Source organism: Chroicocephalus ridibundus, chromosome 19 (genome assembly GCF_963924245.1).
Source record: "Chroicocephalus ridibundus chromosome 19, bChrRid1.1, whole genome shotgun sequence".
NCBI lineage: Eukaryota > Metazoa > Chordata > Aves > Charadriiformes > Laridae > Chroicocephalus > Chroicocephalus ridibundus.
In genome coordinates, this window is record NC_086302.1 from 8,673,296 (window position 1) to 8,689,207 (window position 15,912).

Below are 15,912 nucleotides of genomic sequence, written 5' to 3' on the forward strand. Positions count from 1 at the left end.
ACAACACCATTATTAATACCTCCTGCCTCTATTTGATTGGTTAGTAATTTACATATGATTACAGCATGAAGGTATAGCTACCACGCGTGCTCAAGGGAAGGGTCTTCACCTGGGCAAGGGTCTTCTTGACCTACGAGTGTGATTTTTAGTATTATAATGAAGGTAGTTCAGCTTAGGACACTAAGAATTTTCACTTTCCTGCCAACTTGGCTAAAGTTCTCAAAACGCGTAGATTAGTACCATCCTCAAGGTCATTATTCCTCGAAAATGATGCACCACTTGCCTCCCTTGATAAGGAGTTCTTTTCATTAACTCATGCTTCGTAAATTCAAGGCTAGAATCCTCATTATTCGTGAGAATACACATAAGGCCTTTCAACACTAGTTACTAATAACATTTCAGGGATATTCTTTTGGGACATGCCAGGCAGGAGGCACCGCCACCCCTCACGCCGAGCCGGGCGACCGCGGCGCCGAGGGCTCCCCCTCAGGAGCGGGAGCGGGCGGGGCGGGGCGGGGCGGGCGGCCCGTTGCCATGGCACCCCGCGGGCTCCCCGCGCCTCGAGCGCGCAGGCGCCGGCGGCGGCGCCTCGCGCATATGCGGGCGCTCCGTCAGCAGCGGCTGCGCGTGCGCAGTGGCTGGTGGGTCCTGTCAGCTGGGCCCGGCGGCGCCGCGCTCCCTCCGTCCCTCCCGGCTCGGCCATGTCGTACGGCCCGTTGGATCCCCACCGTCCCGGGGCGCCGCCCCCGCCGCGGGACTTTGGCAGCATCATCCAGACATGCAGCGCCAACGTGCAGCGCATCGCGCACTACAGTGAGTGCGCCCGGGCCCGGGGTGAAGGGGCGGCCCGGCCCGGCGGCGGCCTGTGAGGAGCGCGGGGGGGGGGGGTGGACCGTTCCGCGGGGTCCCGTGGCGGGGAGCGGGGGGCGAGCGCTCCGCAGCGGCCGCTGGGGCTGGCGGAGCCCCCACCAGGGCGGTGCCGGGCGGGCCAAGGGTTGTCCCGGCCGCGGCACCGCGGCCCCCCTGCCCCGTGGCCGTGGGCACACCCCAGCCCGTCCTGAGCTTCCTCCTCCGGGCTTTGTCATTAGCAGCTTGCGACTGCCACGGGCCTGGGCCAAGTACGCGCCGCTGTCGGTTTCGATGCGGTGTTTATGTCGCTTTTACCAAGCTGGGCTCTTCCCCAGCGGTGCTGAATCCCTCTGACAGCCTGGCAAGGGCTCGGCTTCTCGTTTGCCTTTATGTGCCTTCATTGAGGTGCGGTGTGGAAGCAGGGAGCCAAAAGCTGTCACCCTGCCTCGTGCCAGGCATCTGGGAGAAGCTGCTGTTGCAGAGATTTCTGAAGGCTGCTGTTAACTTGCCTGTTTCCTCTTAAGGGTGCTGGCAGAGTTCTGCAGGCAAGCATTCTGCTGATGAACAGATTGTCATTAAGTAAATGGCATTGCAGTTTCTTGATCATATAGTTGTCATTAGAGGCAGTTATCGGTATTGTAAGCTAATCACTGAAATCCTAGTATTGATTGCTGAAATACTGCTTACTAAATAAGTCACTTCCAAAAGAGTCTTTGATAGAACCCCTTCTTAAGGATACTGCCTTTGCTAAATTGTCCGCATGCCCGTGCAGTTTTTTAGGGGCAAGATCAGTTGAACGCGTTGGTTCCTCTGAAAGTTGGTGACTTCTCCAGTTCAATTATACAAAGCTATTAATATTGCTGAAACTTTGATTTTGCTCAGTCATGTTTATTTGCTCTTGGTATAGGCATGGCTGCTGGTTGAATTGCTTCAAAGTTCACCAAATAGCATGGATTGTCTGGGTTTTTTTTTTTTCCTTTTTTTTAACTTTTTTTTTCTTTACGCCCCCGTCCCTTCCATAGGACACTTCCCTCTCAGCCACCCCTTTGAAGTAGTTCAGCTTCTGTTCCTCATAGGACAAGCTTTCACTGTCTCATGATCAACAGCCATCCTATCTCAGTGCGCTGCCTATCTCAAGTGAAACAAATAGCTTTACAGTTTTTATCAAGGTGGGTGGGAATACGCAGAACATCTGACTTAACGTCATGGTAATTAACTTTATTACATATTTTATAAAAGCTTTCCATTCAAGCCTAGGAGGAGAAGACATATTGAAGCCTTAAGCCTGTCCTCATTTCCCCTTTCATTCGCTGTAGGGCAAACAACAAGCAAACAGTGGACACAGCTGACTATTTTTCATTCCTTTGGGGAAATTCTGTAAAGTTTTCACACAAAACGTACAGAGAACTGGTGACCTGAGCTTGCAAGACCGTTACGTTACCTAAGCATCTAGAGCAGAGATTGAAATGTTTTAAGAAATCTTAACTGTAAAATAGTCAGTATGTGAAAGGCTTCACAGCCTAAAATTGAGAGGGTTCGGAGACGGAAAGGTATTGACTGAGAGGGCTCTCTATGTTGATATGTACACCCACTATCCAAAGAATAAAAGTAAAGAGCTCCAGCCCCTTCCTTTGGCCTTCCAGACACTTTGCTCCCGTTTCATATAGACTCTGTGCATTGCTGTTGACTGAGATAAACTAAGCATAGCAAACTTGAACCTGACTCAGACCAGGACAAAAAGCACATCGCCACATGTGGAAATGGGGCTTGTTACAAGAATCTCCCCCAGTGGAGAAAAAAGATACATCCCAAAGTACCTAGACATTATAGTGCAAAGGACACTTGCAAAGTCGTTGATGTCCACACACATAGTCTGAGAGCCATTTGGCAGTTTAACTGGACTATGAACTTTTCTGACCTTCCTGTGGCAGACAGAGCTCTGAAATATGTGCGGTCTTGCTTGCTAGAAGCCATGTTCAGCTTGGTGTATAAGGAGCCGTGAAGAACTCCTCACTGTATGAGCTAGTAGAAGTCTAGAATTCTCCGCGAGAATACTCTTGCTGGATGCAAAAGCTAGAACACTTGCCTAATTACTTATTAAATCATATTGCAGCTTTAGCTGAGCTGCCATTGTTATAAGCCATTGGACATCACTTTAAAAGAAGTGGTCTTTGTAGGAATCTGATGTTCCTTCAGCAACACATTTAATCAACTGAAGTGGCTGCTCCAGCCTGAAAGCAGAAATTAAACCAGTAGGATGGCACTGAATTGGAAGTAGGTCTAGTTAAACTCATGGGATGTTTCAACTCCATGCAGGTGCCTGTAGAACTATATTAAGTTGATCCTCCTTGATCTTGCCTCTTTCAATGCTTGACGGGATCGCATACAATTTCACAAGTGAGTTGAGCCATCAGACATCATACTGCTGTCATAAATGGTGCACCCAGCATCTTTAGCATTGTGCATCTGCAGAATAAAGTGGATCAGCTTGCTGATCTGTCAAAAAAATAATAGTGGAGAGAGAAGATGGTACCTGCTTTTCAGGTAGCTTAATGGTTTGATGTGATTCATTGTGTGGTTGCAGGATCACTAGTCCCTACGCAAGAAAAATAGTGGAAAACATAGAAGACAGGGAAGAAAGAGGGCTAGAATATCTCTTCTTGCTACGATGTGATTTCACATTGATGCAAGCTAACCATGAAATGCACCATTGCTACCTGCTGTTCTTGAAAGGCTGGCCAGTATTGCAAAAGGTTTGGGCTGTCATGAATAGAAAAATTCAGGTTATTTTTTTTTTTTCTTAACTGTTAGCAACCCTTGGCTTTTTCTTTTTTTTTTTTTTAAACAGAGCACTAATATTTTAAGTAACTCTAGAATATGTAAAAGAGGGAACACAATGTACTAAAGTTGCTCTGCAGCAGTGATAGCCTAAAATACAGAAATAGCAAGGCTGGTAGAAATAAACAGCTATGTTATTTGGTCTAAAAAGGTTGAGGAAGAGGAGCGCACAAGCTTTTAGCTCCACAGACTTGTCTTCAGGGTATGTAAGCCTCACTATCACTTTCTTATCTGAAAGTTAGGCTGGACCATGTCTAAATGGGGACGTTTAAAACACACTTTGCATTTAAAGCAAAGAATGTAAGTGTTGTCTTACCAGCTTGGTTAAGTCAAACATTGAGAGAAATCCTTTGGGGGAAGTTAGAAGACTGCATTCAAGAAGAAATAAAATACACCAGAACTTGTCTTACTAACTCATTTTGTGATCTCTTTATCTTCAGCTGCTCAAATAAAGAATTTGATGAGCCAGCTGGGAACCAAGCAGGATTCCAGCAAGCTTCAGGAAAACTTGTAAGTATTAAATGAGCTAACGTTTGTGTAGGTTCTCTGTCACTTCTGTCTGTATTCTTAGAGGAACTGGGTTACTTGCTTCGGGAAGATGCTTTAGTAGGTGAACGCAGCTAGTCATTTTTTCTTTGTAGGACTGTATTAAGTTAAGTAGTTTACTGGACAGATTAAGGCGTTTCTGCAGGGCTCTGGAGAAGCCATTCCAAACTGCTGGGTAGGAGTGGTTAGAAACAGTATAGCTTATTTAAAAACTGTAGTAGTATATCAGCCGTGCATTAGCTGTACTTTGAAGACTAGCCATAGTGGCTTCACTTAGGCTTTAGAAGCAGCGAATGGCGTATTTGGTCCTCACATAAGAGAAATAAGGACAAATAGCAAGGAAGACCCATAACTGATGCAAAAGTAGCTTGTAGTACAGATGGATTTAGGCACTAGAAAGATTAGCGATCCTCTATGGCAGCCATAGAGGAGGATCCTCTATGGCATGTCACACATAATTTCAGAAGAATAAGATACCAATGGGGGACAACATAGAAAACGTTTAAACAGGCATAGTCCAAACTGACTCCTAGAGAGACTGAGCAGGGAGTCTGTGTGTCTGTGCATCTTTTACAAACTTGTAAAGCATAAGTAGGAAGTTATGAGAAATTATTATTTCTGGAGTCATAAAAGAAAACCTGAAAGTAAGTTCTTCCATTATCTCTTCATGTGACTGTACCTTGAATCTCTTAATACGCGACATCCCCACTTTTTGTAATAGCTGACTTTTGGATAAGTTCATGACTTCTTGTGATGGCTACATACACTGTATTTGGAGGATGAGATCAGAGTCCAGTTGTAGAGAAAGAAATTTGTTTGTCTGAGCTGCTCAGTTGATTAAAGAACTATTCACTCGTGACCAAACAAATATATTTCCATTTAATTTCACTGTAGAAGTGGCCCTTCTCTTTAAGGTGAGAGTGGTTGCGCTCCACAGATTGTCGTCTGCCATACAAATTTAATACAAAAATGCATGTGTGGTTTATTCAACTCACATATTGCAGATCAACTTATACAATAATGCAGCCTGAATACTTTGATTTGTGTGTGCATTGGGCTGAATAGGTGACTTTCACTTAAGCATCTTGTATCCATTTAATGCCAAAAAAGTTAGTTCTTGTTTTAGTTTTTTGCATCTTTGTCATTTACATTATTAGGTTTTGTGCATATGGCTGCAAAATAAAACTTACGGTTCTATTCTCTGTGAAGCACAAGCATACTTTCTAATAAACTGCATCTTTGATGTACGCGGTGATTTCTTTACGTGAAGTTCAACGTAACTGATGTTTTTTCTGCATTGTGGTACTAATGAAGGTGCTGCTGCACTAGATCCTTTGCAACAATAGCTTTGAATTGTAACATTGCTGGAAAACATAAAGGCTCAGGGGAAAGCCTTTCATTTCCCAAAGTAGAAGCTGGATCATTTCTCTCTCTGACCATTGATTTTTTTCACAAAAATGTAAGAATTTAATGTCTCTGATTTTATTAAACGCACATTTTAACCAATGCAGTTGGCAATTGTCAATTGAACAGTTAGTTACTAATTGGTGCTACAAGGAATTCACACTAAAAGAGTGGTTATGTTCACTGAATAAAGTTGTCTTTCCCTTGAATTTCTCTCTCCTTTGACATTGGAGAAAAATATCTTTTAAAAACTACTGAATTATACTAGTTAGCAGGGAGCACGGAACTTCCTTGAATCCCTTTTTAAAACATAGTCCAGAGTCAAGTTGATGGTAAAAGCTAAAAGTACATCTCTGTTCCGTTAGGGAGAAAAAAACCCACACCATAAAGATGTGTGATCTCAGAACCCCTGCCTGGTCATTGGTCTGGAAACTGAAATGCTCAGAGACTGCTTTTTAGGTAGAAGCTTGTGTAACTGCTTTTGAACTGTTATTTCAGACAACAGCTACAGCATTCTGCAAACCGCCTTGCCAAAGAGACCAATGAATATCTAAAGGAGTTGGGGTCTCTACCACTTCCTCTGTCTGCTTCTGAACAGGTAGGTACACAGAAATTGTCTGGACGTATTTTCTAAATCACTCATTTCATGAAACTAGCTTAGACCACAACCTCACAAAGCTTGAAGTGGCACAGCTGAAGAGACAGCAGCCTTCTGCAATGAAGAGTGTTGCTGAAGTAGGGAAACCTATTAAACTGGCTACATCCTGGCTGCTTATATGACATTGGGAAAGCAATGTTTCCCAGTAGTGAATAGGTATAAAACTTACTTGCATGAGAATAAGAAGCCCTAAATGTTTGAGGAGAGCTGAGTGTGCAATTCTGTTTTTCGGAGTAAATATCTGAAAAATAATCTTGTTTACAAAATGCCTGGTCATGCAAGGCAGTGTTTTAGGATAAGAACTCATAGAAAACTGCGTGTCAGTATGAATTGGGATCACAGCCAAAAGCTTTCCCTTGTATGTGATTTATTGGGGGGGGGGAAGCTGACTCACCTTGCTCATATTTGAATAAAGCGAAATGTAGTGAGGCAATGATTATGGCTTTATCTCTTGCCAAATAGTCTTTCGAGTTCCCCCTCCTTGTGGGAAAGGGAAGGGACAGTCCTCTGCTGTTGGCATTTTCTTGATCTACTTTAAATCACCACCACAACATTGATGTATCAGCTTCTGTGATACTGTTGTGGGATGATCTGTGGATATGGGTCAGCAGATGTCATCTTCATCTAATTCTGTATTTAGATACAGAATTATTATATTCTGTATTTTAAAGACAGAATTAGAAGTTATATGCCAGTTGTAAGCATGGCCACGTTTTGCCTGTTTGTTCAGCAAATATTTTTTCAGTTAATCTCCCTCTGCTGAACAAAATGCTGTCCTTTGCGTCTTGCTGAATGCAGCAGTGACTTTTGAAGCCTAGTGAAGCCTGTTGGAGCAGTCCAGTCAAAATCTGCAGGAGCTGGTATAAACATGCTGAGGATCTCCTCTGACAGAAGTGTTTTTGCTTCCAGACAGCTCAGATGGAAGCTGCAGCGTATTATGAGGCTGCTGTAATGGCTTATAGAAAAAAATTAATTGAAAACATTTATTTCCTTGAAATGGCTGTTGAATTGATACTAACTCATAGAAGGATTACAATAGAGGAAAGCCTGCAGTTTGAAACAACTGTTGGTAATCTCTCTAATGGAAAACATAAGAATTGACCAGAGCATCAAGTGTCCTTGGGACAAGCTTTTTCACAACTTCTTCTTTCCCATAACTGGGATGTCATAACACTCAAAGAAGACGTTCAGTGGAGGCTAAATAAGTTAATACTGTAAAACGAGGATGAAAAGGAATATTACAACTAATGTATCTGGCGAAAAGATAAATTCAAACAGTTAGCAGGACTAAGGATATGTTCTGATCAGGTAACACAGGCTTGTACTATAGCATGTAGAGAGACAGTTTGTGAAACTAGGGTAATAGATGTTGTCACTAGTTCTGGAAGTGTGGGGCTTCCTGTATTTGTAAGAAAGTTAAGGTAGTTGTCTTAATCAGGACAAGAGAAAATTAAGTACTACCAGGTTGGCTAAGTAGAGGAATGGGGGGTAAAGGCATTGTAGGTATCCAAAAGGTACATAATTAAACGTGCTAGGTTACTGGAATGTGATTTCGATAAGAGTAATGGTGTAGAAGACCTCTCTAGTTCACACTTAAAACTAGACTGAAATTAGAAAACCTTATTGCACAAAACTGTTATGCAGTAGGCAAGGCATAGAGCATTTGGTATAATGAATTAAAATATGGTGGGGTTTTTGTTCTCTCCAGTGCCCCAGAATGCTGGAACCAAAAGATCGCTTGGGTGCCAGCATTCATTGTTGTTGTTATTATGCTGATGGGTTTTTTGAGAGTCTGACAGTTACATTATCGTGAATGGGAATATCTGAACACTTGTGTTTGTTTCAACTCTTTAGCGCCAACAGAGGCTCCAGAAAGAACGTTTAATGAATGACTTCTCCGCGGCCTTAAATAACTTCCAGGCAATACAGAGGCGAGTGTCAGAGAAGGAAAAAGAGACTGTAGCAAGGGCGAGAGCTGGCTCCCGTATCTCTGTAAGTATTTATAAAAATTTTGTGTTGATATGGTGAACTACAAGTCTTTTGAGAGATCTTGTACTTGCCTACCAACTTCATAGCTGTCTACTGTCACGTTACTGACTGCAGATGAGGCCTCGGTGCATTAGTTTTGTCATTCCAGATGTTGTAAGTAGGCACTCATTTCAGTGTGCTCCTCATCAATGTTAGTAGAGGAGGGAAGGAATCCTGATAGCTGCAAATGTTGTGGAGGACGAGATGGGCATTCAAAGTATAGTTAATAGCAAAGTATTGTAGGCTGCTCTTTGCTTGATGTCAGCCCTAGGCTAGAAAACTTGGAGGTCAGTTGGAAGCTTACCACACCTTAAATTGCATCTTAAATCTCACTATGTTTCTTTATTTTCTTATAGCATCTCTCCTGCTAATATCTCCAGTGTACATTCAAACCTTCTCCCTATTATGTTTTGACAAACCCCTGTGGCTACTAAGAATTCATAATAAAAAGGCCAGTGAAAGCATTTTTCTCCCCTTGCCTTGGGTCTTTGTGTTAACTATGCATTCTTAATTTCTACAAGGGAACACATTTATCCATTGGATCATGCTCTAAATTTTCTGCTACAAGTTGAGAGAAGTAGTGATAAACAATGACAGCTGATCTGAGTAAACAGACTAGCTGCTTTTGATCACTTAGTTGTCTCTGATTTGCAGAGACAATCTGAATCTAAAAATTAAATCTACAGATGAATCCAAATCTAATCTTAATTAACATAAGTTAAATCTGAAAGCTGAAGTTGATAGTGGCATTCTCAAAGAACTCTCTGGACAGTATATGCCAAGACACTCCTGTTGACTTTGTGAATGGTTCTGGTAGTCTGCAAGACTAATAGCTCACTTCTCTCTTCTAGGCTGATGAGCGGTTCAGAGAAGAACAGCTTGTTTCATTTGATAGGTAACAGCTTCCTGTATTCTTGATGTTATGCTTTTAACTGTGTGTAACTGAAGTTTTTGTGGTAAGATATGTTATTGTAACTTGGACCAGGCTCTGCTAGCTGAATGCAAAGCAAAAAGATTTGAAATGCAATTATTACAGTACTTGAAACATACAATGTAAAAAAAAAAATACCTGGATATGACACTATTTTATCCTCCTTAAATGTAGGTTGTGTGATTACTGCCCTGAGGGGAGTAGTAGAGTCCCTAGTATGTGGCAGTGGGAGCTCCTGGTTTTCTGGACTGTGAGCACAAGATTACCAGACAGGATTTCCCTTACTGTAACTCTTTCCATTAAGAGCTGTCTATTTATTTCATGGGTTTGGGTGTTCTCTGGCAGCCCAGATGGAGTTATTGCAGAGTAGTGGATGGGGCTGCCTTAAATTCAGAGGTCTTAGACACTGTGTACTGGCAAACTAATCCTAGAATGTGCACAACAAGACAGCATTACTGTCACCTGTCAGTTTTATTGGTTCTGCAGTAACAGTGTCCCTGCATAGTAGGTAGGTTTGTAAAATGTTATATCAACTCTACAATGTGGTAAGGAGAACTCAAGACACTCCAGAAGCATCTGTGATTACTGTGTCTGTTTCTACTGTATGTATATTTGAGAAAACTGGGATGAAATTTGTTGGCCCTATCTGTATATATCCTTTAACCTTCTAAATTAAGAGACCTAGCTTACATGTCTCATCTGTGCATCTTCCCTCTGCAAACTACATTTCATCTGATCAGCTGCTTGGTGTGCATCCCCTTCATTAGCCCTGTGCTTTCACATACTGAGTCAGGAGTGAAAACCCCAGGTTGTTCAGTTATAGAGATGCTGTGATGAGTCTGAACACCTTGCTCGCTGAAGCAGGGGGGACTAGCCAGGTACCTGTTCATGCACAGACTCTTAGCTCGGTGAGAGGCCCTGGCATGCAGCAGCCACTCCACATTCAAAGTTGGTCTTGTGTGCTGCATGTCAGAAACTTCTGCCTTAAATATCTGAAAACCCTACTGTCGTCTTAGAGCTGAATTGATGGATGGGTCAGCTGCCTCTGACCTACACATGTAGTTTATCTTAATTTATTTTGACGCTTTCAGACTTTAAAACTTACTATTTAGTGTTGTATACCTAACCCTGAAATGTAACAGTACTTTCCAGCATGTTTCTCCTCATTGAGAAGCGGGAGATGTTGCCCTTGAAGAAATTCCCATGCTGAACGTATAGGTGGCCTTGTATTATAGGTACTTCTTTTGCTATAATTGGTGTAACTTGTGCACCAGTTACAAAGTACCAGCTCCTTGGGAGAGTGGTAAGCTGGGATGCCCAGTTATCTGGTTTTCAGCATCTCTTTTGGTGTGTGATTTAATTTGAAGTTCTCACTAGACTAACAAAATATTAAAACGCTTTGTTCTTACCTCCAAATGCCAGATAGCAAGTGAGAATTTTTGAATCCAGATGCTTGTCAGGTGTTCTTTTGTTCTGATAATGTGCTTGCAGGCTACTTACTCTCTGTCAAAACTTTCACCCTGATTTCTCCCTTTTTAGGGGATGGTGAGAAGGAAGGAAGGTACAGGTATTTAAAAAAAAAAAAAGGGTGGAACTAAAGTAAGGAAGTTTCTTCTATAATGCTATAGATAACCCTAGAACAGGATTTCCATACATGTAACTGCTTTCCAGTTTCTTCACTTTTCCTGATCTGTCCCTCTCTTCAATTGTTCCGATTTGTAACTGTTGTCACAAATCAGTCCTGTCTCTGTGTACAGTTGCAGGGCCAGGCACCTCGAGGTTGTAGGAAACTTTTCAACTTCAACTCACTGGCTCTTTGCTATAAATGGAGTGTGGGAGTACCTTCACTCAGAGAAAGTCATACTTTCTTTCCATCTCTTTCCAGTGGTGAAGATTGGAATCAAATGCAGTCTCAGGAAGAAGATGCGGCAATAACTGAACAGGACCTTGAACTCATTAAAGAAAGAGAAACAGCAATCAGGCAATTAGAGGTGACCGGTAGATCCTGCACAGTTAACAGTATTGGGAGATAAACCAAAGAAGTCGTGCAGTGCTAACTAATGGGATGGGCTGAGGAGATCTGAAGGTGGAGGAACAGAGTTCCTTGTAGAGAGGATTGATGCCAAGATCAATCTCCCTGCTCCTGTTGAAGGAGACTAGGTATATTTTTCTTCAGTGTTGACTGGTGGTCCTTCAGAGATGGTAGGAGTAAGTCATGTTACAATGTTCATTTCTGTTACATAGTGTATTAATTGCTAGTGTGATGAAACAAATTTTGTGTAGTAGGAATATTGTAGGCTCTGTGTTAAGCCCAAGTTCCATAGACAGTAGCATCAAATCACCTCAGTCAGTGAATGATGGTATCTATTCTGACATTTCCAGTAATGGTCAGAATAGGTACTAAGAATGAGGATTAGAAAAATTGTAATCAGTGTTTGTTATAACTTGTCAAACTGTTGTCTTCAGGCAGACATTTTGGATGTCAATCAGATATTTAAGGATTTAGCCATGATGATTCATGACCAAGGAGATATGATTGGTAAGTGTGTGTGCTTAATAGGAAGTTTCTTCTTAGTTCAACTACATGTTTTCATAGAATGGTTTGGGTTGGAAGGGACCTTAAAGATCATCTAGTTCCAACCCCCTGCCACAGGCAGGGACGCCTCCCACTACACAGAAGCCCAGACTGGCAGGGGTTGGAAGGGACCTCTGGAGATCATCTAGTCCAGCCCCCTGCCAGAGCAGGGTCACCTAGAGCAGGTTGCACAGGAGCGCTAGAACCACTAGACCAGGTCACCCAAAGCCCCATCCATCCTGGCCTTGAACACCTCCAGGTATGGGGCAGCCACAGCTTCTCTGGCCACCCTGGGCCCCTATTTCAGTTTAAAGCCATTCCCCCTCATCCTATTGTTCTGCTCCTTGATCCAGAGTCCCTCCCCAGCTTTCCTGGAGTCCCTTTAGGGACTCGAAGGGGCTCTGAGGTCTCCTGGAGCCTTCTCTTCTCCAGGCTGAACACCCCCAGCTCTCTGTCTGTCGTCATAGCAGAGGGGCTCCAGCCTTCGGATCACTTCCATGGCCTCCAGTGGATCTGCTCCAGCAGGGCCATGTCCTTCTCATGGTAGGGGCCTCAGAGCTGGATGCAGTACTCCAGGTGGAGCACTGAGCAGAGCAGAGGCGCAGAATCCCTTCCCTCACCCTGCTGCCCACGCTGCTGAGGATGCAGCCCAGGATGCAGGGGGTTTCTGCACTGCCAGCACACATTGCTGGGTCATGTTGAGCTTCTCATCCACCAACACTCCCAAGTCCTTCTCCTCAGGGCTGCTCTCCATCCACTCTCCACTCAGCCTGTATTTGTGCTTGGGATTGCTGTGACCCAGGTGCAGGACCTTGCACTTGGCCTTGCTGAACTTTGAGGTTCACACAGGGCCACCTCTACAGCCTGTCCAGGTCCTTCTGGATGGCATCCCTTCCCTCCAACATATTGAGTGCTCCACACAGCTTGGTGTCATCAGCAAACTTGTTTTGTCTACATAGGTTAAATTTTCCGATATTTTGTATAGAAGTATTGTATTTCTGATTAATTTTTTTTTTACACACTGAAGCTCTGAAATATTTTACAATGAGTTCTCTTTTTTCCATAGATAGCATAGAGGCAAATGTGGAAAGTGCAGAAGTCCATGTGGAAAGAGCCAGTGAGCAGTTACAGAGAGCTGCCTATTATCAGGTAAATTCTGTATGCTTGAATTATTGTCAACATACAGTTGAGCAATAATGGAACAGGCATAGCAAGACACATACCGAAGACTGCAGCACACCAAGCAAGTTATTAAAAACAGCTTGTGCAAGTTGTCGCTCACTCAGAATCGTGCTGCAAGGAATAAAGCACTTAAGTCAAAAACATGGTATTGAAATTACGCTTCTACTTCAGAGGATATATAGTCAGTCTGTTCCTCAACAAGTGTAAGTGTTTAGCTGCCTCTCCTGTTCTCAGGAGTTAATATAATAGTTAAACAAGAACATATTCTCGTGTTCTATCCCTCTTGCAAGCATATCAGCCAAGGCACTGATATACAAAAATCCTTGCCCAAACTCGGGAAACTTCTGGTGACTGGGATTTGCAGCACCCTTCTTTCTAACTGCTGAGTTTCTGTCCCTTAGCCTGTCCTCCCTGTCCCATCAAATATCTTGCAGTGGTTCTCACTGCTGCTTAAATCTCCTTTGTGTGTGATATGCGATGTTTTCTGTAGCTTCCTTTCATCATTATTGTCCCTGTAGGTGCAGGTTCTGTGAAGGAACAAGGGTTCTGCTTCAGTCAGTCCCATACAGAGCTTTGCTACTGGGCCTTCAGGCTTCCACACAAGACTCTTTCAAGCTGTTAAGTGGGGAGGTACTAGAAGGCATTAAAACTCCAGTGCTGTTCAGCGCAAGGGAGAGAAAGTAGCTTTTTACCATGTGGCAGCATTTAGTAGTATTCTTTCTCCATGACTTCCTATATAGAGTTTTGAGGTATATTATAAATCTAAGTTTGGGAGTCTTTGGATATGTATTGAATGTGTCTTTCTGGATGGAGAAGGAAGTGGTTATATATAACTATCCTCAACTCCTTAGGTACTAAGTTAAAAATATTTGGTGTGTATGGACTGACTGTAGTTTCCTATGATGAATAAAGTGATCGAAGCTGTAAAATCCAAGTACAGTAATTGTATATTAAATCATTTAAAGTGTAGAAATGCAATACTATTTCCACACCAACTCCAAGTGGCCAAGGGGAGATTGTATCAGAGAACTGCTAAGCAGTTTTAGTCCTGCCTGGAAAAGTTAAATAGCTAGAGATGTTTGGCTTTCCTTTGAAGCCATGGTCGTGTCTGTTAGGATGAAAAGCGCGTGGTAGGTGTTGTCAAGTTGAAGTAAAGCTTGCATTTCCCTTAAGAGAAGCAAAGCTTGTCATGTTTTGACTTAACTGCATCTCTTAGATGACTGTGCTCCTGCCTAAAACTAAAACCATTTATCTGTAGGATCATGCAGTTTAAGGAAGATGTAAAAGTGTTCAGACTACACTGGTTACTTCTCTTAAATAATGATTGATATCAAGTCCTCGAGTTTGCCAAAGTTAGTAACATTAACTGGTAGACTTGCTTTTTCCTCTCGTCATCTGTTCCTGGTGTCAGTGGCTTTTTTTTTTTTCTTCTTTTATTAGAAGAAATCACGTAAGAAGATCTGTATCCTGCTTCTTGGTCTTGCTGTGGCTTCTATAATCATAGGATTACTTATCTGGCAGACAGCAAAATGAAATCTTCACATGGAACCTAGTCTCATTGCTGAGATTACTTTTTTTTTCCCCCTCGGAGCGAACAGGCTGACTAGTCTCGGAAATGAATTGACCACCCTGAGAGAGCACAAGCTGGAACTACTTCTAGTAATAGATATTAGCAACTAATGTGCAGATAACTAGTATTTGGAATTAGTGAACCATGGAGACAGTATTTATCAGTTTATATACAAATTATATTGTTTTATGTAACAAAAATATTGTGGTTTTGCTTTCTGTAATGTATTATTCCCTGTCCCAACTGTATGCTGAAGTGTGATCAGTAATTGGAGATGTCTTGTTTTTGAGAAGTGGCACAACTTTAACATTTTATATGTATAGGTAACTTTGGACTGGAATAAGAATGACATTCAAAGAGGGCACAACACTGATTCGCATTACCGTAATCCAGCAGTTTCTAAAGTCTCCAGTACCTGCCCCATGGTTTTATTAGTCTCCAAGCGGCTGTGATTCTAGAGTCTCTTGAAGAGAAAGATGTTGTTGCAGATTTGAAAAAGCAAGGAGAAGTACGCATGGATGATAGCTGGAACCACCGCGTGCTGGTCAGTTGAGCCTTGAGACTCGTAACTGGGTTGTTTAAGTTTTTGAGTGTGGTTGGGTGTTGTTTTTTTTTTTTTTCCAAAATGCATCGTTCAAGGACAGGGTATTCTTTGGTTTATAATCTAACACTTCTTTAGAGAAACTAGCTGGTGCTTTATTATTGGACAAATAAATCTCTTCCAATGCTGACTCTCAAGCACTAGAAATACAGAGTTTAGCTGCTTGCTCCTGTTCTGAGAAGCGTCCAGGGAGAAAATTGTGCAAAGATGAGGAATTGGGCACCTGAGTTTACGTGCTGGCAAGATAGATAAGGAGTAGCTGAAATCTTGCTTCTGAAGAAGTACTCTTGAAGCTCACTTGTAGTGTACTAGTAAATAGTGTGTGTGGCTTGTGAACATCTGATGTTTTCCATTTCTTATGAAACAGAAGGTGTAGAAACTGGCAGAGTGAAGTGCTAGGTTTTTCAGACTGAGGATGTGTGTGCAAATGAAGGTCGGTGGTTCCGATTGTCTTGCTAGTAGAGCTGGGCAGAAAATAGCAGCCACTCCCCGCTTCGATGTAGCTCTGAACTGACATGCACTGAGGGAACAGTAATCTGTCCAAAGCCCAACAGAGTGTGGTAAATGCAGCGTACTGACCCATTTTGTATTTAATCCTTATTCCATGTCTCCTGTCTAATAAAGTAAATGTGAAAGCTGGGAAGGGAGTGTGTTCTCCCCATTGCACAGTGGTTTGCACTATTGCGTCATCATTCCATCTAACAACCATCAATAAACACTTTTAAAAGCC

The 15,912-nt window shown here is 42.6% G+C and overlaps 1 protein-coding gene across 1 annotated transcript; it reads left to right on the forward strand.

The window, feature by feature from the left end:
* The first annotated feature begins 595 nt into the window (after window positions 1-595).
* STX12 (syntaxin 12) lies at window positions 596-15,912 on the forward strand. Its single transcript, XM_063355672.1, has 9 exons — window positions 596-813; window positions 4,128-4,197; window positions 6,136-6,235; window positions 8,150-8,287; window positions 9,175-9,218; window positions 11,140-11,245; window positions 11,721-11,793; window positions 12,896-12,978; window positions 14,452-15,912. The coding sequence occupies exons 1-9, from the start codon at window positions 702-704 to the stop codon at window positions 14,542-14,544; spliced, it is 819 nt and encodes a 272-aa protein (XP_063211742.1). The 5' UTR covers window positions 596-701; the 3' UTR covers window positions 14,545-15,912.

Excerpts from the sequence above, each read along its gene's own strand:
- STX12 (XM_063355672.1), top strand. The coding sequence starts at position 702 with ATGTCGTACGGCCCGTTGGATCCCCACCGTCCCGGGGCGCCGCCCCCG. Across the intron at positions 9,219-11,139 it reads CAGCTTGTTTCATTTGATAG|TGGTGAAGATTGGAATCAAA; the intron begins GTAACAGCTTCC and ends ATCTCTTTCCAG. Across the intron at positions 12,979-14,451 it reads AGAGAGCTGCCTATTATCAG|AAGAAATCACGTAAGAAGAT; the intron begins GTAAATTCTGTA and ends TTCTTTTATTAG.